Raw genomic sequence first — 21,338 nt, forward strand, 5'->3', positions numbered from 1 at the left:
TCAGCAAATAGTGCATGCTGAATTCTGTGTTCTCCCGTGTTTGATTTTCATGTGCTTTTATACCCCAATACAGAAGGGGGAAGAAAGTAAAAGACGGCTTTAACACCACACAGAGGACACTCAGAACAGTTGCTTGTTTCAGTACTTGGGACATCAAGCCGCTGTTTCCTGAGTAAAGTATTTGATGTCACGGGCAGAAATACGCAGTGAACACACCCTAGACCAAGTATCCTGTAGACCACCACTCCCTATGTCAGACCTCCTATTTTAAATGAAGGAGCACAGGAGTGTGCTAGAATTCTCTGACCTTTGGTCAGGGTGGAGCGGATGAGCCCTCTTAATGTCCAAAACACCAAGTAACCACACAGGTCAGGTGTGTGGCCACACTTGTTAACATCTTTGAAAGAACAAAAAATAAACTCAGATTCTCTGAACTTCAGACAAGGTGGAAGAGGTTCACGTCTGTACATGTCCCAACACAAAACAAAAGACCCACTGGGTTTCCAAGGACAGGAATATCAACAGAGAAGCTTTACGATAAGAATAAGTCTAGTTGTTTGGTAAGATTGGAGCAATTCAGAGAATATGTACCCCCCACCCAGGACACTTAACAGGTGGCTCTCACTAAATAAAAAAGAAATTGGCCTGAGCGGTGGGGGTGGAGGGGGGAGAGGAAGCATCCCAGTTGGGATAAAGAAGATAGGAAGAAAGAGGCAGCAAGGAGAGAAAGGCTTTTTAAAGGAGGTCAAGAAAGTTCCAAAAGGTCCCAGAAATTGCAGCCAGTTACCTTGCCAGAAGGTGGGACGTTAGTAGTCCAGTGTTAGACGCCCACGTGGCTGGGGCCACCTCAGGCTAGTGGTGACTGTCACAGCTGTCCCTGCAGCCACTGCTCTCTTTCAGTGGGGTGCGAGGGGTGTGCAGTGTGGCTCCAGGAGATTTCTGGGAAGGCCCAGGCAGACTTTCATTACATTTCCTGTTGCTATACAAAATGCCTGACAAAAGCGACTTGATTGGGGGGAGGGTTGATTGAGGTGGGGAGGACAAGAAGGGAGGGAGGGTTGGCTGAGGTGGTGGGGAGGACATGGTGGCAGGAGGCTGGGACATCTGGTCACATCCATGCGGTCAGGAGGGCTTCAACTCAGTTCACTCTTTTTTATGCAATCCGGGACTCCTGCCCATGGAATTGTTTGACCAAATTTAGAATGGGTGTTCCCACCTCATCTAAGTCAATCTAGAATCTTCCCCCACAGTCACGTGGTTTATTTTCCATGGTGGTTCTAAGTTCCATCAGGTTGGCATTTAAGATTAACGGTCACAGGCTCCCTCTCATCTTGGGAACACTATCCCACCATGGAGGGTGGGTGTGGGGTACATGGACCCCAGACCATCTCCCAAGGTGAATACTCCCGCATTTATGGCTCCTGCCTGCACCTCTGAAGCAGCCCCTTCTATGACTCAGCCCCAGCTTTACACTGTGGCTGTGGTCACAGCTAGAGATGACAGGGATAGGGAAGTGACAGCTGGTCACTCCATTTGTCATGTGGGTCCTGGGTGTGGAACGAAATGATTCTGAGGTAACTTTAACTCCACAGAACCCAGAGCTCCACAGTACTGACAAGCTTCTTCACACTCAGAGGTCATGGTTTCCGCTCCTGGGCTCTTCATCTGAGAAGCAAGTCCCCAGTCTATAGGGTTAGGAAATCATGTCAAGACTTAGGGAAGAGTTAGTTTCACACTAAAGCCACCAGATGGTGCTGTAACTTTACAATATTGTTCCCTAGCAGTTCCAGAAGAAAGTCAGGGAGCCTCTGTGCCATTAGGGACTGCTTAGGGGATATCTGACCGGTCCAGATCCGCCATGTCTTGTGACCTAGCTTGATGTTTTCGTGATGGGACAAGTCTGAGAGATTATTCACCTCTTCAGTGGCCCCTGCTCTGGATGACTTCCTGGGCACTGGCATCCTGGGAAGAGTCCTTTGTCTCCTGGGCAGTCCTACTCGTCGGCTGTGGCTTCATCTAGGTGCCTTGGGCACTCTGAAGTGTCTCCACATCAGGCGAGGGGCTGCTGCAGGGACTCCAGTGACCTGAAACTCCTACCTGGAGCTGATGGACCAACACAGAGCCGGCCTGGGAGCTGCTGCAGTTCACAGATGTGGTCCTAGAGGGCGATCACAGGCTGTGTCTGCAGCTCTTTCTCCCTCGCAATTATTTATGTTTTTATTTGGCTTGTTCTTTGCAGTGCTGGTGATGGGATGGAAGAGCCTTGTGCCTCCCAAGCAAGTGTCTGCACCGCCTCCACCTCTCCTTCCTGTAATTCTTTCATCCTGTGACAGAGGCATCCCCTCAGGATTGCTTTAGCATTTATAAACCTGATTTTCATTCCAGTCTAAACCATTCAGCTCTGCCAGAGCTTCTACTACCTCATAACGATCTCACCCCATCGTGGGGCTCAGCAATTGATGAAATCACTAGATCTCAACAACAATTCGTGAAGTCCCAGCTTATATTGGTCTGCTCCCTATTGCAATGAGTTGCCAAAAGCAACCAGGGGAAGAAAGGGTTTATTTGACTTACTCTTATACATCACAGTCCTTTCTTGAGAGAAGTCAGGGCAGGGACCATGGAGGAAGCTGCTTACTGGCTTGCTCAGTCTGCTTTCTAACACAACCTAGGACTACCAGTTTAGGGACGGCACTGCTCACAGTGGGACTGGGCCTTCCTACATCAATCATTAATCAAGAAAATGTCCCACAGACACCACCACAGAACAATCTGATGGAGGCAATTCCTCAGTTGAGGTTCCCTCTTAATTTGTGTCAAGTTGACAGAGACTGCCCAACACACGACTGAATCAACTTGTTAACTCTTTCATGACCACAGTTCTATTCAGCCCTCTCATGCGGTCAAACCCTTCTCAGACCCAATTCCCCTAGGAAAACCGACCCTTTCCCTGTTGTCTTTCAGTGCCTGGTAGTTATAGAGACCTCAGCCAGCGATAACTAAGTGTCTACTGGGGACTTGCTTCCCTTGCATTGCTTAGCTTTTGTGTGGAGGGATGAGTAGCCACACTACTCAGTTCCTCCGCTTCCGCAGCACTCGGGCTGATCCCGTGCCCCTTCCCACGATGCAGCTTCCTTCCACCACCTCAAAAGCCAGGCTGTGGGGATCTCTTTAGCTTAGGAATCCTTCCTGAATCTCAATCCAGAGGCAGCACACTCCATAATCCCCATAGATTCCTATAAGCCAGTAGGAAGGCCCTGTCTGCATGTTGAGTCTTGGAGTCTCGCTTCCTCTGTATTAGAGGTTGGACCTGGAAGCCATCACCCTCCCTCTGTCTCCTTCTCCTCCTCGCTGTCTGATTCTCCCCAAGTTCTCAGGAAGAGCTATTTAGCACACACCTAATTTGTACCCGCTCTGTGTTGTGTCTCGCTGTGTGTACAGAACAGCAGCCAACACCTCTAGCTCCTTCTCCTCCCCCCACCTTTTATGCCAGATCAGAGGCTAGTGCAGAGGACAGTGTCTGTGTGTCCTTCCCCACTGTCATTCTTCCCTCAGGCAGGACAGTCCTTTCTGGGCAGATGGGTTAGCTTCAGTTGCCTGTCCTAACGTAGCACAGGGCATTCTGCTGCTACAGACTATGCAGGCTCCCATCTCGTTGCTGTCAGGGATCACAGTATGCTCTCTAGTCCATTATCTGTGTTGGGAGTGGACCCCATTCATCAAGGAGCCAAGCCGCTCATGCAGCATAGGCGAAGGTATACACTCTGAACACCTCAGGACGTTTCACCCTCAGGGAGCGGTCTCGGTTTGTCTAGGTCATCACAGTGCCGCTGCCCTTCCCCCAAACACATCTTGGTTTCAGGCGTGCCATGGGTTTCCTCCGTGGGTACGTGGTCCGTGTCCCCTGAAGGTCATAGATGCCTCATTGTGTGGGGAACTGACTACCTACTCTACAGGTTGTGTTCTGTGCAAAGGTGGAAGAAGAGGATCTTGAGCGACCAAGGCTCCATTCCTCAAAACACACACGTAAGAAACAGCAGCTAGGATATTCTAACCTCTTGTTTATGCCTCAGCAGAATTTCCATTGTTGCTAAGATTGCACAGATTTTCAGTTAGATCTTTGTTGTTATTTTGTTTTTTGAGACAGGGTCTAATCTGGAGCCTAAGCTGGCCTGGATCTTACCTGGCCTCAGATCCATGGCCCTTTCCTGCCTCCTACTAGGACTACAGGAGAGAGCCACCATAGAAGTCATACTTCTTACTACAAGGAAACAATTTTTTTGCTATTATTCGTCTCAGATCTTTCTAGATTCTTGTTCTACTTTTACCAGCTGCTTTCTAGACCTACAGTGCCACCTCTATTCTGAGACTTACTGTCATTCCAGTCTTCTTGTGTTTCTTAATTTCCCAGGTCTTTTCTCCTCTAGGAGACATCCTTGAATAACTCTCTGAGAATTAATGGAGAGTAAACCACTTGAGTCCTTGCATGTATTATGTGCCTTTATTTTGCAACCACAATTGAAAGATAGTTTAGTTGCATATAAAATTCCTAGTTCAGAACAAACTTCCTGGTCTGGGAATATAGTTCAGTGGTAGTTCAGTGGTAGAGCACTTGCTAAGCATGTGTGAAGCTTGCCCCCACCCTCCAGCACGAGAGGGGGGAGGGGGAACATGTTCGTATGTGTACGTTTGGTACATAGACATATGTGTGCATGTGGAAGCCAGGTGTTGACATTGGGTGTCTTCCTCAATTATTCTCCACCTTGTTGTCTCCTTTTTTTCCTCTCTTGAGGTGGGCGTCTCTGAATCCAGAGTTCACTGACTTGGTTAGGCCGAATGGCTAGTGAGCACCAGGAATCATCTATCTCTGCCTCCCCAGCTATGGAATTACAGATATGCATCATCAAACTCAGCCTTTAAAAAGATTCCATTGTATAAGTGTGTGTGTGCTTGAGTATAGGTGTGTACCACACATGCAGGTCCCACAGAAGACAGAAGAAGGCATTAGAGCTTCTGGAACTTGACTTGCAGGCAGTTGTAACCCCCCTGATGTGGGAGCCGGAAACTAAACTGCTGTACTCTGGAATAGCAGCCAGTGCTTTTAACTTCTAGGCCCTCTCTCCAGCCCCACACCTATCTTTTTATGTGGGTGCTGTAAAGTCAAACACAGGTCCTTGTGGTTGAATGGCAAGCCTTCTGTCTCTGCTTCCTGATCCACAAAGATATAAACAAACTGCTGCTTCCAGCTCCCGTTACTGTGGAGACCCTTGTAAACAGAGACTGCTTGTTTCCCGGCTGCTCAGGCCCGAATAATCACACAGAAACTATATTAATTACAACACTGCTTGGCCAACGACTCAGGCATATTCCTAGCTAGCTCTTACATCTTGAATTAACCCATTTCTATTAATCTGTGTATCGCCACGAGGCTGTGTCCTACCAGTAAGTTTCCTTCTCCTTCGGCAGCTCCATGGCATCTCCTTGACTCCAACTGCTCTCTCTCTCTATATATCTCTTCTAGCCTGGCTATACTGTGCTACGCCACTGGCCAAAACAGCTGTATTCATTAACCAATACAAGCAACACATATACAAAAGGATATCCCACATCAGACCCTTACTGCCATGGCCCTCTTGCCTTGATGATCTGAACCCTTCAAATTATGAGTCAAAACAAATTCTCCCTTAAGTTTCTTCTGGTCAAGTTTTTGATCACAGCAACGAGAAAAGTGACTGATACAGTATCATGGCCTGTTTCCATCAGTCTCGTCTTGTTTTGTTTGGGAGATTTTATTTATTTTTATTTTATACGTATGGGTGCTTTGCCTGCATATATGTCTATGTACCACCATGTGCATGCAATACCTTTGAAGGGTAGAAGAAGATGTTGGATGGATCCTCTGGAACTGGAATTATAGGTGTTTGTAAGCTGCTATGTGGGTCTTGGGATTGAACCAGTGCTCTTAACACCAATCTACCTCTCTAGCCCCTAAGTTTGTATGATATTTTTATTACCATAAGGGAAAACATGTCCTTGTGGGCTGGCTTCATCCTGCTTCCCAGCTTACTTCCCATTCTTCTCCAGTGCTGCCAATCATCTGGCATCCCTGTATCCTTCCGTCCCCATGGAAACACTACTCTTCTTTTATTCCTCAGTCCCACTTGGAGTCACTGTTTGTATAAGGGTCACCCCACCCATGGCTGATGAAGCCTGCGAGTTAGCTCTCCATCTTTCCTTAGACTACGTCTTCCCAGACCTGACTGAGAAGGCGGCTTCCATGGAAGATCCAGGCCAGGCTCAAGACCTGCCAAACCTCCCCTCCATCCTGCCCAAGACGGATCTTGCTGAGCCTCTCTGGAATATGCCTCTGGAGGAGGAGGAGGAGGAGGAAGAGGAAGAGGAAGAAGAAGAGGAAGAGGAAAACGAAGAAGAAGAGAGGGAGAAGGCAGAAGCAGAGGAAGAGGAAGAGCTGCTCCCTGTGAGCGGGTCCCCAGAAGGAACCACCATGCAGGCCCATGACTCTTCACCTAGCGTCAGCAGCACCAGCAGCCAGGGTCCTGGGGTCACCAGACACAGGCAGGAGGATTCTGGGGACCAGGCCACATCAGGCATGGCGGTGGAGAGCAGTGTGAAGCCCACCTTGTCAGTGCCCTCAGTTACCCCAAGTACAGTGGCCCTGGGGGATCAGAACTATAGCCAGGAGTTTGGGGGAACCGAGTGGCCAGCTGGAGGGCTGGGGGTACAGTCTGAGGTCACCCAGGCAGCTGGTGAGGAGGCCACCCTGGGAGCAGCTGACTTAGATGGCCAGCAGGGGGCACTGCCATCCTCCTCATTCCCACAAACAGTGGCTCCAAGTGGGACTGAGGTCCCCAGTGAGGGTCACCTTTACCCCAGAACCCCAGACTCTTTCCCACCTGGACCACAAGACAGAGAGTCAACCCCTTCCTCTGCTACCTGGGGACAAGAAGGTCTCAGTGAGCAGCCGCTGGAGGGTCAGGCAGCCGAAGCTCACTCACTAATGCCGTGGGACTCTACTCAGGTAAGACGGAGGTGCAAGCTGCCCTCTGTGTAAGAATGCCTACTGTCCTCTGGGTCCTGAGGCTGTCAGCAGCAGTGTGGTGTGGTGGGGGCTGATCACACCTTCCCCACCTCCACTGTCAGCGCCCATGCACCCAAGTCATCGTTCGTACACACAGGCTGCAGGAGGAGGGAGAGGAGTCTTCAGTCCCCAGAAGTGCCAGGGCAAAAGGACAACACCAACAGTGAAGCCTCTGGACGGGCCAACCTTTCATTTATGACACCCTGTTTAGTCTTAGGCGCGTGGGCTGGGGTCCCTGCATGGCAGTTCAGGAGGATGTGGTTGTCTGCAGACCTCATGCCTGCACCTCCTCCTGCCCTCCAGAGGCCTCTCCTGAGGCCTCCGTGCCCTGCTTTCTGTCTCCTGCACAGGTGATCTGCAAGGATTGGAGCAACCTGGCTGGGAAGAGCTACATCATCCTGAACATGACGGAGAACATAGACTGTGTGAGTGCTGAGCTGGCCATGAGAAGGGGAAGGGGCAGAGAGAGGTGCCACAGCAAGGCTCTTGCTGGGAGGCCGGTTCAGTCCAGAACTGAGCCAGCACCTACCCCTGGTCCTCCTGCCTCCACCTCCCCAGTGTTGAGATTGCAGGGCTTGGCTTTATTCAATGTTAGGGACCAGACTCAGGGTCACATTTTACCAATGGAGTTGCAGTCCTGGCCCCTCCTTCTTTTCAATTAGAAGGGTTTTTGTTCCTGCGTGCTACATGCCTTATTTACTAATGAGATCGAGACCTATCGTTTTCATCCATAGGGTTTTGGTGAGACAGGATCTTGCTGTGTTGGTCAGGAAATCTTGGAATTTCTGGGTTCAATCACCCCCTACGCCCACCTTCCAAGTGCTGGGGCTACAGTCAAGCACTGTCGTTGCCCAACAGTATCTTTTTCAGAGTTGTTTTCGTGTGGGGTGTAGTGACACAGGCCTGCAATACCAGCACTGTGGTATCTGACAGAGGAATCAGAGGTTCAAAACCAGCCTGAGAAAACACTGTCTCACAAAGGATGTTTATCCCCATCCTAATTGTTTTTAAATTTGTTCTGAAGTTTTTTCATAAGCAGCATCTGTTGGTGTTTGTTCATAGCTCTCTAGGGAGGCATCAACAGGCTGATTGGAAAGTTTTTTTGGTGTGTGCGTGAAAGAGATAGACAGACAGAAATGCTCCCAAAGCCTTGCACAGCTCATGCACTAGACCATCAGTCACTGAGCCAGCCATGCTTGGACCCCTGATGGGATGTAGAACCTCCACGTGATCAAGATAGTGTCCTGTCTTACTCTGTTGGGGTGATAAAACATTCAGACGAAAAACAACTGGGGGAAGAAAGGGCATTTGGCTTACACTATCAGGTCACAGTCTGTCCTTGGGGGAAGTCAGGGCATGATCTAAAACAGGAACTCAAAGCAGAGCACATGAAGGAACACTGCCTGCTGTGCCCCACCCCCACCCCCAGCCAGGCTCATACTTAGCTAGCGGTTTTTATACAGCCGGGGACCACCTGCCTGGGGAAAGGTACAGCCCACAGTGGCTGGGCCCTCCTGCATCAGTTTATAAGACAATCCTTCACAGACATGCCTACAGACCAACCTGATCTAGGCAGTTCTTCAACTGAGATTCCTCCTCTCACACCCCAGGCTGTGTCAGACTGACAATGCTACCAGGACTGTGGCTCCTAGATGGTGGCCTGGCTGGGCTGTTTCACTTGGAAGTCTCTAAAGTCAGTGGCATTAGGTCCTTCCTCCGGGGGTGACTAGATTGTCCAACTAGAAATATGAAGAGCTGTTGTCAGTGTTCTGGGAGCCAAGGCAGGGCAGAGGTTGGGTGTCTCCGTATAATAGATACGCTTACATGAACACCAGTGCTCATTAACTCTGGGGTGCAGGACGGCTAACTTCCCACACAACTGTGCTAGACATCCTCATGGCCAGAGGCACTGTGTTACGCACTTGAAAACATGAACTCCCAGGGCTAAGGTGTAGCTCTGTGATGCTGCTCAGCACACTCAAGACCCCGGGTGGGGATGGGGGCGGGATTTGAAAACAAAACAGAAAAGATGTACCTCTCCAGGCAGAGAGAGTTTGCTATTGGTGCATCCATCTCCAAGCACCATGTGTAGACTTCGTATCTCTCTCATCTAGTAATCCATTATTTCCTTTTTGACCTGTGTTTGAAGGGACAGTTGTGTGTGTGTGTGTGTGTGTGTGTGTGTGTGTGTGTGTGTGTGTGAAAAGTGGTGGGTCACACTCAGCCCCTTGTCTTCAGGAAAAGATGGGGAGGAACGTGCTGCTGCCCCTCGGAAACAGTTTTACAAGATGCAGCTATGGTTTTTGAATTTTGTGTGTGAGATCTGAAAGAGTGGTGCAGACTAGCCAGTTTCTCCTGGTTTTACCCAAGACAGAGGAGGCAGGAAGGGAGCCGGCAGAGATCGGCAGGCACAGGCACAAAACGGTAAAACAGTAAATGCCAAGCTAATCTTGGAGTTCTAGAAGCCAAGAGAATCTTTACTCTAGAGATGAAGGATCCAGTCGTTTACTTGGCACAAGAGATATTTGGAAGAGACGTTTGGGTAGTCGTCAGGGAGGACCAGAGATTTCTGGCCTTTGCTTTCGTGCAGAGGGCTGGATTACCAGTAGGGCTGACCCAGGTACTGTCCCAGAATCTGTGATTGAATAACTCCAGGATGACAAGTAGCCCACATCTCAGATGGAGAAACTGAGGTTCAGGATGGTACTGAAGGTCAGAGCTAAGAAACCACAGGATTTGTACCCTGGTGCATCTAGTTCCAAAGCCAGGGCTTTCCCTTTCTTAGCTAACTCTGAGTCTGGCAGACTTTGCTACCTATAAGAGGTAGCACGTGTGTACAGGGCAACTGGAGGCTTCTGAGCCCCAGAACAGGCAGGTAGAAGCCTGCCCTGCCCTCCCACATCAGTGAAGACACTGGCCCCTCGACCCTGGGTTTGCCTGACTGTGTGGGACAGAACTGCTGACCAGGAAGCTACAGAGTGTCTAGACCTGAGCTGCACCAGGCATTCACTATGGTAACAAGGAACATGCCCAGCATGAAAGTCAGCCTGGTGGATTTCAGGTTGGTATGACAACCAGGGGACAGGCCCTTATCCTAGGCAGGAACCCAAACGCAGCAGTTCATCTCTGCCTTAGGTGTCATAAGAAAGGCACTGGGCCTGCACTCGGGGTGGCCTGTTGAGATGTCTTCTGACAGCCCAGCTCCCTCAGCACCCTGGAGAGCTGAGCATCTGGGAGAGGGGTCTGGCTGGGACTCTTGGAAGAAATGGGGTCGAGGATTTTCATATAAAAGAAGAGGAGCTGCTGAAGAGGCTGTGAGGACCAGAACCTTTTACAAACAGCAGGTGTGAACTTCATGTCAGCAGCCTGGCCTCCAGTCCTCCTGCGCTAAGTTCCTGTAGAGGGCTGGGCTCCTTTTCATGTTACATTCTGTAGTTATGTTTGACATTATCATCTAAACAGTGAGGTGGAATCTGAGGGGAAGGAAACCATTTCGCCTCTCCTCACCTCACCCCACCCCTTGGCCTGTTCCCAGGGAACTCTTAGCCAGTTCTATGGTTTTTAAAGTCCCTGTGGTAAAAGGACTCCCATCACTCTTTCAAGACTCAGTGCTGGTCACGTGGTGAGATGACCAGCAAAGAAGCCCCACCCACCGTTCTCAGCCTTCATGCTCTTTGGTGGCTATGGGGACTTAGTGTTGTGTCTTTCCTTCAACTTGCCATGGGCATCATGTATATAGTTCACGTCTCTGGAAGCACCACAAACCCCAGTAAAGGGTTTGTCATTGTCAGTGGACAGAGCCATGTCCCCTCCACTTGAGTGACTCTGGGGCAGGCACACACCTTTACCATGTACCTGCAGATTGAAGTGAACTAACAAGCTGTAATCTCTCCGCCTATCCCCTGCTCTCAGGCGGTCCCAGAGTCGACCAGGCTAGCCAGAGGGCCATCGGGGCCTTTGGGAGATGGGTTGAGGGCAGATGAGGTCAGACCATCACCATTCCTTGAGCTTCGTTCCTCTGAACCCCTAGGAGGTGTTTCGGCGGCACCGCGGACTACAGCTCCTAGCCCTGGTGGAGGAGGTCCTGCCACGCCATCGCAGTGGGCACCGTGGGGACTGGCACATTTCTCTGAGCAAGCCCAGTGAGAAAGAGCAGCACCTGCTGATGACACTTGTGGGCGAGCAGGGTGAGCAGGAGATGGGAGAGGTGTCCCACCACAGGCTCAGACCGTGGGCTCAGGAAGGAACGGACTCTGGGTGGAGCAGTGCCTGGGTTCTGGTGATGAGGAGACGGTATAGCCATCACACGCTATGACAGAGGGACCCCTGTGCCACAGACACTTCTAGCATCACACCTGTCACGTGGTGTTCCATGGGAAGCAGGTCAAGCAGGGAACATACATGGGCGTGGCTAGAACCAGAAGTGTAGCAGAGGAGGCTCAGACAGGCTGCCCTAGGAGGGGTTTGGGTGCTGTGGTGATGATGGCATTTCTTCTCCAGGGGTGGTACCCACTCAAGATGTCCTTTCCATGCTCAGTGGCATCCGCAGGAATCTGGAGGAGGTAAGCATACAGGGACTTGACTTGGAGGCTACTGAAGCATCCTTTCCCATCCCTGACTCTCAAAAGTGCTGAAAGAATTCACAGCCTGCTCCAGGACAGGGGTGTGCCCTGGCCACCCCAGATAGAAAGAGCATGTGCAGGTAACCAACTGAGCAAAAGGGCTGGACACCCCTAGGCCATGGTGGGAGAGTGGCCAGGGCAGAGGGATTAAGTAGGACAGTGTCTGAAGTATCACATAGAACCTAGTGGAGGGGGAACAAGATAGGCCCTGTCCCTACCAGTGCCCCCCACCCTGGGGAACTGGAGGTACTGGGGAATGTCTGGAACTGGGAAACACCCCTCCATTGTTAGAGGTGGCCCTGATCAGGTGTGGTCTTCTGGCCCCTGCTGGGCTAACAGAACCTATAAGCTGGAGGTCCAGATATCCAAATTCTCCCGATCCTCATCCTTGCCTCTGCTTTCTCTCCCTGACCCATGACCTGTTCAGTCTTCCCTTTGGAGGGTCTCTGCAGTATTTGATGATACCCAGGATGCCATAATGCAAAGGTGCTACGTGTTTCTGGGCTATATACAATGTTTACAAGGTCCAGACTACATTGGATTCTCCCTTGGTCCCTTCCTCCATTCCGTGGGGTTTTAAGGATTAAATGAGGAAAGCTGAAGCCCAGAGGGGTCAGGTGCCTTGCCTGAGATCATCCAGGTAGCAAAGACCAAGCCTATCTGATAGAAAGCTTCTGCTCTGCCTGGGTGACTCCCAAAGCTCTGTCAGCCTTGAAAATCCGGGCTCCTGAATACAGATGACCAGTGACTTTTATGTAACACAGGGAAGAGTGGAAGCCCAACCTCTGTCCCAGGGCTCTCAGATAACCCTCCCCTTCCTTGGTTCCCTTCCTTCACCTGAAGCTGGTCTGCAGGGAGCTTTGTCCCTGGGCCAGAAGCCCAGTTAGAGCAGTCTGCAGCAGGCAGCACATGCCACCTATGATCTTACCACTGAGAAAGGGAAGTAAGTGGGCATCTCCACCTGGCCCCGGATGATGCCAGGCTGCCTGCCTGACACCACCTACTCCTAAGGTATGCTTCAGGACATCGACTTCGAGGGGTGGACTTGAGTGTCTCCCAGATGCCTTTTTGCTTTGTGTATTTGATGGGGACATGTATGGGGCCTGATCTATTCGGGCCATGAGTGTCATCATGGAGAACAGTCCCAGCGCCAGGCGGGACAGAAATCAGCGAGGATGTGAGGGAGCTGAGATGTGACCACTGGGAGAGGCTATTCTTAGATGAACCAATAGAGGCAGAGTAGTATGGCCGGCAGCACAGGTCCAGGTCCCAGGCCTGTCGGGGACACTCCAACTTCACCAATGTTCGTAGCTCTCAGGACTTTTGCTGATGTCCTATTCCACACCCCCAGATTGGCATCCAGAACTACTCTACCACCAGCAGCTGCCAGGCGCGGGCTACCCAGGTGCGCAGTGACTACGGGACACTCTTTGTGGTGCTGGTGATCATTGGTGTCATCTGCTTCATCATCATTGTGCTTGGCCTACTCTACAACTGCTGGCAGCGTCGGCTGCCCAAGCTGAAACACGTGGTGAGTAGGCCAGGCAGGGCTTGGGAAGGGTGGAGTGCTGCCAGGATCAGCCAGTGCCACTCGGCAGCCTCACCTGGTGGCCTGTACCAACTCAGCTGTGCTCACTGCCAGGCTGGGACCTGCGCCTCTCTCTGAGGCTGGTACTGTGAGGGGGTGCCAGTCTCACCTGGGGCTCCTCCTATCCCCGGTGCCCCTCGCTTCAGGGCTTAAGAGCAGCTGCACATTTTGAGTCTCCTGTAACCTGCACTAGAGAAAAGGGACAGGCTCTGGTCATCCCGCCCAGCTCACTTGCCCTGAGTTTTGGGGAGTCTCATATCTATAAAGGGCTGTTGGGAGGAATCAGGTGACTCCAGGGAGGTCACAGGGTTTACAGTGAGAGAATTAAGGCTAGAGCTGCAGGAACTTGTCTACTGGGCCCCAGAGTGCAGCGTGGGGGCGTGGCGTGGGCAGCCACCGGATGTGCCCAGCTCCCTCTCCCGCTGCCGCAGTCCCACGGCGAGGAGCTGCGCTTTGTGGAGAACGGCTGCCACGACAATCCCACGCTGGACGTGGCCAGCGACAGCCAGTCGGAGATGCAGGAGAAGCAGCCCAGCCTGAACGGCGGTGGGGCCATCAATGGCCCGAGCAGCTGGAGCGCGCTCATGGGCAGCAAGCGCGACCCTGAGGACTCGGACATGTTCGAGGAGGACACGCACCTGTGAGCGCCGGGCCACGTGCAACTGCGCGGGATTGCCCGACGCGGCGGCCCCGTGCCCCTCCCGACCCTCCACGTAGGGCCTCTACGCTTCCCCACCGCAGCAGGCGACCGCGGCGCAGCTCCCACCCCGTCCCGCCCGGCCCCGAGGGCTGCCAGCTCCCCGCGCCCGGACTCCATTAAAGCCGCCAAGACGCGCGGGCCGCTCCGCCTCCACGCGTGTTTCTTGTTTCCCAAGGGCGACGCTCTGGGGGTGGTGCGGGGGCGGGGAAGAGCAGGCGGGGCAGGGAGGTCATGCGGGCTTGTGGGCGGGGCCAAGAGGGGTGGAAGGCCTTCTGTGGGATTTGTGGGCGTGGCTAGGTTTTTGTGGGTGGAGTCTAGGGAGTGTATTGTCCTCTGGGTGAAATCCGGGCGGGGTAGGCTGAGCCTGGGGCTCGCAGGGAAAGGTCCTAGTGGGCGAGGCACCGGCCTTGTGGCCTTATGGGCGGGGCCTAAGCCGCACACGGGCGTGTTTAGGGATCAGCGTGCCAGGCCTGGGGGTGGTGCTGTCCTCGGGGCTCAATCTGGGCAAGGCGGGCGGGGCCTGGAGCGGACTGCACTTCGGGTGACGCCCTTCTAGGGAAGCGGGGCCTTGGTAGTGAGTGAGCTATTCTCTGGCGAATGGGAGGAACCTGAGGGGGCGTGAGTTGTCCTCTAGACGTGTAGGTGGGGTTCAGGTTAGAGGACCCCTAGAGGCTAAGTGGGCGTGGTCAAGGTTGATGGGTGGGGCTTTGATGAGAGGTCTTCGTGACGTGGAGGCGGGGATCAGCGGTCCTCCGGACGCCAGGCGCCGCTGCAGAGTCGCAGTCGGGCATTGCGACGTGAAGCCGCGAGGGGCGGGGCCGTGAGTGTTTACATCCGGCCCGGCACAGAGGTCTCCAGACATCGTTCGGCTGGGGGTCCAGCCTCCCTAGCCATGGACACCAGCGACCTGTTTGCCAGCTGCAGGAAGGGTGACGTGGGCCGTGTGCGGTGAGGACCTGCAGTGCAGGAGGCGGGCGGGTGTCCTCAGGGTGCGTCGGGCATGGGTGTGCGGGGCGGGTGCCGTGGGGCTCCCGAAGCTGACCGAGTCGGAGAGATCGTTCTCCAGGTCTCTTACCTAACTCGGCGCTGGGAAACGACTCCCCTCCACGGAGGTATCAAGCGTTGCAGATACTCCTGATGCAGCCACTACGAACCTGGCACCGAGATCCTAGTCTCCTTGGGCAGGCAGGGAGGAGAACGGATACTGGCCCTCACTCTCTTTTGATGGACTCCTATCTTCCATGGCCCTTCTTTCCAAATCCCCTTGTCCTCATCAGAGCAGGACAGGCTGCAGCTCTGTCCCAAAGCCTCCTTAGGCCTGTCTGTAATACCAGATGTCACCTCCGAGCTAATGACCCCTCCCTCAATGTAACTGCAACTCTGAGAGCCCAGGCCCTGCCTCGATATCTTCTCTGGGCTGCCGCGTCCCTGTGGATGGCTTCCTAGTTCATGGCCTCTTCTCCTCAGCATCTTAACAATTGTTCTTTCCACTTCTTCCCTAGATCTTCCCCTGTCTCCTGCTCTCCACTCCCAGAGTGCCTGCACCAGCTTTTCTCTGGCTTCTCTGCCTTCATCTCCCCAGCTGAAGTAGGGGCCCCATCACCTTCTCTCTCCCAAATATTACAAGACCAAATTCTCAGCCTTCTAAACTTGGGGCTGTCACCCAGCTCGCAGTTGCCGATCCTTGTAGGGCTGTGCACTCCCAGCCCTCGCCCTTTCCAGAGGGGTCTCTAGCCCAGAGAGATGTGGCTTCCTTCCCCTCTACCTGGTCTCCTCTGCCAGATCAGACGCAGTTCTGACCCAGGCTCTGAACTTCCTGCCCAGGTATCTGCTGGAGCAACGAGACGTGGAGGTGAACGTGCGGGACAAGTGGGACAGCACCCCTTTGTGAGTGTGAACTGTGGGGTATCTGGGTGGGCAGGGTGGGCCTTCGGTGCTGACAGCTGCTGCCTTTTCCTAGGTACTATGCTTGCCTCTGTGGGCATGAAGAGCTGGTGCGCTACCTCTTGGCTAACGGTGAGACAGGGCCAGGGTCTGACTGGCTGTAAGCTCTGAGACCTCGCTACACATTTGCATGTACCCTTGATTTCTTGTTAACACCCCAAAGTCAACAAACGGTACTTTCTAACCCTCGGTCCACTTCCCGTGTCACCCTTGACACCCAGACCAGTTCCAGTGGGGTGTCTGGACCATATCACCATTGATCTGCTAAACTGATCTCTTGGCCCCCATATTGCAGGCAGAGGATCTTTCCCCCAGTAGAGGTGAAGGGAGTTAGGGAGTGTTTGTGGGGAAAGCAATTGGGCATGGTTGCTCACCCTGTGATCCAATCACTGGGAGAGAGAATTGAGGTAGGGGGATCATCTCAAGTTCAAAGTTAACCAAGGCTACCTTTTGAGACCTTGTTTCAAATAACAGGACAAAAAGGCTAAAATCAGACTTGCCTGTGAAAACTCCACAGGACTCATTAGCCTCCACCTGCTGGCTGCCAATCAACACCTGTTCCCTTAGTGCCCCACTAGATGAAGCCATCTCCTGCCTCAAGTCTTTTTGGTTGCAGTACCTCCTGCTTAGACTGGAGTTCCTACCGGATCTGTGCACCTCTCGCTTCATTCAAGTCCCTGTACTTAGCCACTGCACTGGCCTTGACAGCCTCCCCGTGTAGCAGCCATTGTGTAGTGATCATTGTCACTATGGTCCTGTTTTGTAATAATCACAGCTGTCTCGTACTAAAGTGCTCATGTGCCCCACGAGTGTAGGTTCAGTTGAGGCAGAGATCTGCCAGTCAAGATGTCTGTACACCAGACCAGCCATCCAATCTGCATTTAGGCTGCATATCGTATATGTGCGCATGAATATGCCTACGTTTAAGTACACGGATTGCGTGTCCTTTGCCTTCCCTGACCGGTGAACACTGCTTCGTAGGAGCCCGCTGTGAGGCCAACACTTTCGATGGAGAACGTTGTCTCTATGGGGCGCTGAGCGACCCCATTCGCCGTGCACTGCGTGACTACAAACAAGTCACCGCATCCTGCAGGAGGCGGGATTACTACGACGATTTCCTGCAGCGGTGAGCTGGGGGTGGAGCTTGTAGCGCTGGTGGGGGTTACTGCGCACTCTCAGTGGGTTCAGGTGGGCGGGGTGTGCTGAGTGGTCTTGATGCACCTGCTTTTGCCTAAGTGATGCATCCCTTCCTGGCTTTCCCAGGCTTCTGGAACAGGGCATCCACAGTGACGTGGTCTTCGTGGTACACGGAAAGCCGTTCCGGGCACACCGTTGTGTCCTCGGTGCTCGCAGCACTTACTTCGCCAACATGCTGGACACCAAGTGGAAGGGCAAGAGTGTTGTGGTTCTCAGGCACCCGCTGGTGCGTCTGTCTGCCTTGGCTGACCTCTGGGCAAGCAGTTAGCTCGTGCTGGGTGGTACCCTCTGACCTCTCATTTTTGCTTTGCCCACAGATCAACCCGGTGGCCTTTGGGGCTCTGCTGCAGTACCTGTACACAGGTGACTGATCCCCTGGGCTGAGACAGTGCCCCTTCTAAGTCACTCACTTTTGGGGAGGAGGGGTGTGCCCCTTCTAAGTCACTCACTTTTGGGGAGGAGGGGTGTGCCCAACATGCAAGCATCCTGATTCAGACTCGGTGCACTGAAAGAAAACATCCCATCCACAAACTGAGCAGATCTCAGAGCCTTCTGGAAGAGGAAACCAGGGCATTGAGTAGGAATCACTCTCGGGTCCTAACCCAGCCCCCTGTACCCCCAGGCCGCCTAGACATTGGTGTGGAGCATGTTAGTGATTGTGAACGTCTGGCCAAGCAGTGCCAGCTATGGGACCTGCTTGAAGACCTGGAGGCTAAATGCGAGAAGGTGTCTGAATTCGGTGTGTACAGGGTCTCAGTCCAAGGCCTTGGGTTATAGCCAGTAGCACGGGTCAAGCTCTCTAAATCCCTCTGTCCTCTCCCCTAGTGGCTTCCAAGCCTGGCACGTGTGTGAAGGTGCTGACTATTGAGCCCCCTCCAGCAGATCCCCGGTTGCGGGAGGATATGGCACTGCTGGCTGATTGTGCCCTGCCACCTGAGCTGCGGGTACTGAAGGGCATGCTGGCCTGGTGGGCAGGAAGGGTGTCTAGGAACGGGCTGGGTTCCCCTCCTAGGCCAGCCTTTCATGAATAGCTTTTCTCTGATGGGTACCTTTCCTATACCAGGGTGACCTAGGAGAGCTGCCCTTCCCATGTCCTGATGGCTTCAGCAGCTGTCCTGATATCTGCTTCCGAGTGGCCGACTCCAGCTTCCTCTGTCACAAGGTGCCTGTCCCCTCCTGTCCCTACTGGGCTAGCACCTGGGGGCGGATTCCGGCACTGGTACCCCCTGAACTCTCCTCCCTCAGGCTTTCTTCTGTGGCCGCAGCGACTACTTCCGGGCCCTGCTGGATGACCACTTTCGAGAGAGCGAGGAACCTGCAGCCTCTGGGGACCCCCCAGTTGTCACCCTGCATGACATCTCCCCAGAGATCTTCACTCATGTGCTATACTACGTATACAGTGACCATACTGAGGTGTGACACCCAGTGGGAGGGCAGCAGGGAATAGAGCCCTGAGCTGTCTGCCTTAGGGTTGTTAAGGTCCTTGGGGTTCTGGGCTCTTGGGTCATTCCTATCCTTAGCTACCCCAGAGTTCCTGACTCAGGCCTATGGGTGGCAGTAGGCAGTGCCAAGGTTCCCTGTGTTGGTGCGCGTGTGTGTGCACAGCGCTGTAGCAGGGCAGCGTGCAGGAGAGAACTATGTTTTTCATTGGTGTGAGAGGACATGTGGCTTTCCGAGGGACCGGATGTCCCGCTCTCTGGCTTCTCCAGGGCACCCCTGCAGACCTTTCCTCAGAAGGTAATGTTTTGGGCCTGGTGGGCCACGTGGTATCTTCAGAGCTGCTCAGCTGGGCATGCTGTGCTTCGGGAAAGTTCTGTGTAGGAATGGTGGCCCTGACCTTCAGGCTGTAGCTTCTGTCCCTGACTTTGTCCACTACAACTGAGATGGAGTCACAGGAATGTGTATACCTGTAGCGCTCCCTGCTGACCCCGGTCCTGGCCCTTCGGCTCCCATCAGCCTCTCCTGTACTAGCTTCTACCATCAGCCTCCGTTCTGCCTCCTTCCCTCACTTCCTTTCTCATGATTTGCCACTCACTCTGTGGTTGAGTCTGTCATCCTGAGTCACAAGCTTCCTCCTGAAGAAGCTTTATACGCCAAGAACAGTTTTTTTCTTTTCTGTTTTTGTTTGTTTGTTTGAGACTGGGTTCCCTTGTGTAGCTTTGGAGCCTGTCCTGGCACTTGCTCTGTAGACCAGGCTAGTTTCAAATTCATAGAGATCCACCTGCTTCCGCTTCCAGAGTGCTGGGATTAAAGGAATGTGCCACTATCACCTGGCTCCCAAGAACATTCTTAATAGCTCAGAGTGGGTTTCGACTTCTGACCATGGTCTAACAGTAGATTAGTCTCTTGTGAGCTGTGTCATCTTAGTCATATACCTGCTCAGTGCTTCAGTGTATCTCCTAAGAAGATGGAAGATAAATGTGTTTCCCTGAGTCTTATGCATGTGACCACAGGACCATAGTCGATTAGATGGCATGGTGGCAGCCTGAAATGCAGTGGCATAGTCCTTTTTCCCCTCTGCTCAGTCCCTGGGACACCCAAGGTCAGGCTGAAGCTGAAGCTGGACCCTTGGTCTTTCTTAACCAAGACCTTAGCTGTCCCTTGCTCAAATCTGTGTGGTCTCTCACAGTGGAAGGAGCCATGTCCGTGCTTGTGAACTGGAGATAGACATCTCCAGCTCACTTTACAGTTTTTCAAGGTAGTCATGAATCTCTCTACTCTACAGATGAGGAAACAGGCACAGAGAGGTGAAGGGACTTGCCTGGAATTTCACAGCTGGAGGTGGGGAACTCAAGTCTGTGACTGAGCCCACACAGCTTTTCCTAGAAGGCCTCCAGGCACAGGGCCCTCTCCGCCCAGACTCCTCTGCCCATTGCACCCTCAGGGACCTGGGCCAACCTCCAGAGTTGTGTCACTCCTGTCCCCCCTGGGGCCTCCACCCTGGACCCTGGGGGCCCTTGGTGATCGCTGGTGTCTCCGTGTCCCTTCTTATTCCACAGCTTCCCCCTGAGTTGGCCTATGATGTGCTGAGTGTGGCCGACATGTACCTTCTGCCTGGTCTGAAGCGACTCTGCGGCCGCAGCCTGGCCCAGATGCTGGAGGAGGACAGTGTGGTAGGCGTCTGGCGCATAGCCAAGCTGTTTCGCCTGGCCCGACTGGAGGACCAGTGTACTGAGTACATGGCCAAGGTCATCGAGAAGGTGGGCAGGGGTGCAGAGAGGGGAGGCTATGAGGGCAGGAGACAGCCTGTGCTGGATACAGCCGGCGCTGAGCCTGTTCTTCTGCAGCTGGTAGAGCGAGAGGACTTTGTGGAGGCTGTGCGGGAAGAGGCAGCAGCTGTGGCCGCCCGGCAGGAGACTGACTCCATTCCACTGGTTGATGACATCCGCTTCCACGTGGCTAGCACAGTCCAGACCTACAGTGCCATTGAGGAGGCTCAGCAGCGACTGCGGGCACTTGAAGACCTGCTGGTGTCCATTGGCTTAGACTGCTGAACCCTTGCCTGCAGCTAGGGCTCCCATGGTGACAAGCATGTGCAGTGTGTGCATGCAGAAACTGTTGCTCTTGCACGCTTGGTGGCATTACAGTGGACAGAGGGGACTCATTGGGCTCCTGGGGACCTCACAAGTTCTTGGGATGAGCCTCCTCCCCTAGTGCACAAATAAGCCCCAAGACTTGGGGCTGGCACCACTCAGGGAAAGCTGGGGTGTGGTAGGCTTTGAACTCAGTCCCCTCTCGCCCAGCAACCCACCTACTCCTTCCTGGCACTCGCCCAGCCCTGACTTGCTTCGGCTACTTCCATGTACAGGGTTGGACAGGAAGCGAGGAGTGTGTGTGGCAATAAAGCTTGAATTCACTGTGGAGACCCGAGCCTGTGTTGGGGTGCAGCTTGGGAGGGCAGGCTTTGGGAAGTGGAATGGTAAGGAGGGGAAGCTGGGGACTGTGGGTTGGGGTTTGGGCATCCTCAGTGGGACACTCTGGAGGGTGACCCCGAGACTTGTCAAAGAGGTTCTGAGTCAGTAGGCATTTACTCCTGCCACTTAACCACAACAGATCTGACTTCGTGTACCAATTACACAGACCAAGACAGATATACGGTATTCTCTGGATGCCTTCAGGTCTATGGACCACGACCCCCTGACCTGCATTGACCCTTGCTTTGGCCGCAGTCCTGGATAGCCATTGACC

General features: G+C 53.3%; 2 protein-coding genes across 3 annotated transcripts in view; both read left to right on the forward strand.

Moving 5' to 3' along the window:
• The window catches only part of Podxl2 (podocalyxin like 2), a 34,085-nt gene extending 19,927 nt beyond the window's left edge, over positions 1-14,158 (forward strand). Inside the window, exons 3-8 of the mRNA XM_085690592.2 lie at positions 6,240-7,039; positions 7,450-7,524; positions 11,130-11,286; positions 11,600-11,661; positions 13,073-13,252; positions 13,741-14,158. Of these exons, the coding sequence (XP_085546718.1) occupies positions 6,240-7,039; positions 7,450-7,524; positions 11,130-11,286; positions 11,600-11,661; positions 13,073-13,252; positions 13,741-13,953 (1,487 nt within the window). The 3' untranslated portion in view covers positions 13,954-14,158. The remainder of the gene's footprint in view (positions 1-6,239; positions 7,040-7,449; positions 7,525-11,129; positions 11,287-11,599; positions 11,662-13,072; positions 13,253-13,740) is intronic.
• A 500-nt stretch (positions 14,159-14,658) lies between these two features.
• On the forward strand, positions 14,659-21,013 carry Abtb1 (ankyrin repeat and BTB domain containing 1). Of its 2 annotated transcripts, none has more exons than XM_048416529.3 (12): positions 14,659-14,957; positions 15,834-15,896; positions 15,970-16,025; positions 16,935-17,079; positions 17,217-17,376; positions 17,468-17,513; positions 17,773-17,889; positions 17,976-18,094; positions 18,214-18,312; positions 18,396-18,563; positions 20,150-20,350; positions 20,438-21,013. In XM_048416529.3, exons 1-12 carry the CDS (start codon positions 14,902-14,904, stop codon positions 20,642-20,644), a joined length of 1,437 nt encoding a protein of 478 aa, XP_048272486.1. In that variant the 5' UTR covers positions 14,659-14,901; the 3' UTR covers positions 20,645-21,013. The 2 variants fall into 2 exon arrangements, with proteins under 2 accessions (XP_048272486.1, XP_085546719.1); XM_085690593.2 differs by lacking the exon at positions 14,659-14,957 and adding an exon at positions 15,575-15,596.
• The last annotated feature ends 325 nt before the right edge of the window (positions 21,014-21,338 follow it).

This window comes from Myodes glareolus, chromosome 6, assembly GCF_982192425.1.
Source record: "Myodes glareolus chromosome 6, mMyoGla1.1, whole genome shotgun sequence".
NCBI classification, from domain to species: domain Eukaryota; kingdom Metazoa; phylum Chordata; class Mammalia; order Rodentia; family Cricetidae; genus Myodes; species Myodes glareolus.

What these genes read in the sequence shown, in the direction of transcription:
- Abtb1 (XM_048416529.3), top strand. Translation starts at nt 14,902, where the DNA reads ATGGACACCAGCGACCTGTTTGCCAGCTGCAGGAAGGGTGACGTGGGC. An exon ending in TACGACGATTTCCTGCAGCG is followed by an intron (nt 17,080 to 17,216) that starts GTGAGCTGGGGG and finishes TGGCTTTCCCAG; the next exon opens with GCTTCTGGAACAGGGCATCC. An exon ending in GCTGCAGTACCTGTACACAG is followed by an intron (nt 17,514 to 17,772) that starts GTGACTGATCCC and finishes CTGTACCCCCAG; the next exon opens with GCCGCCTAGACATTGGTGTG.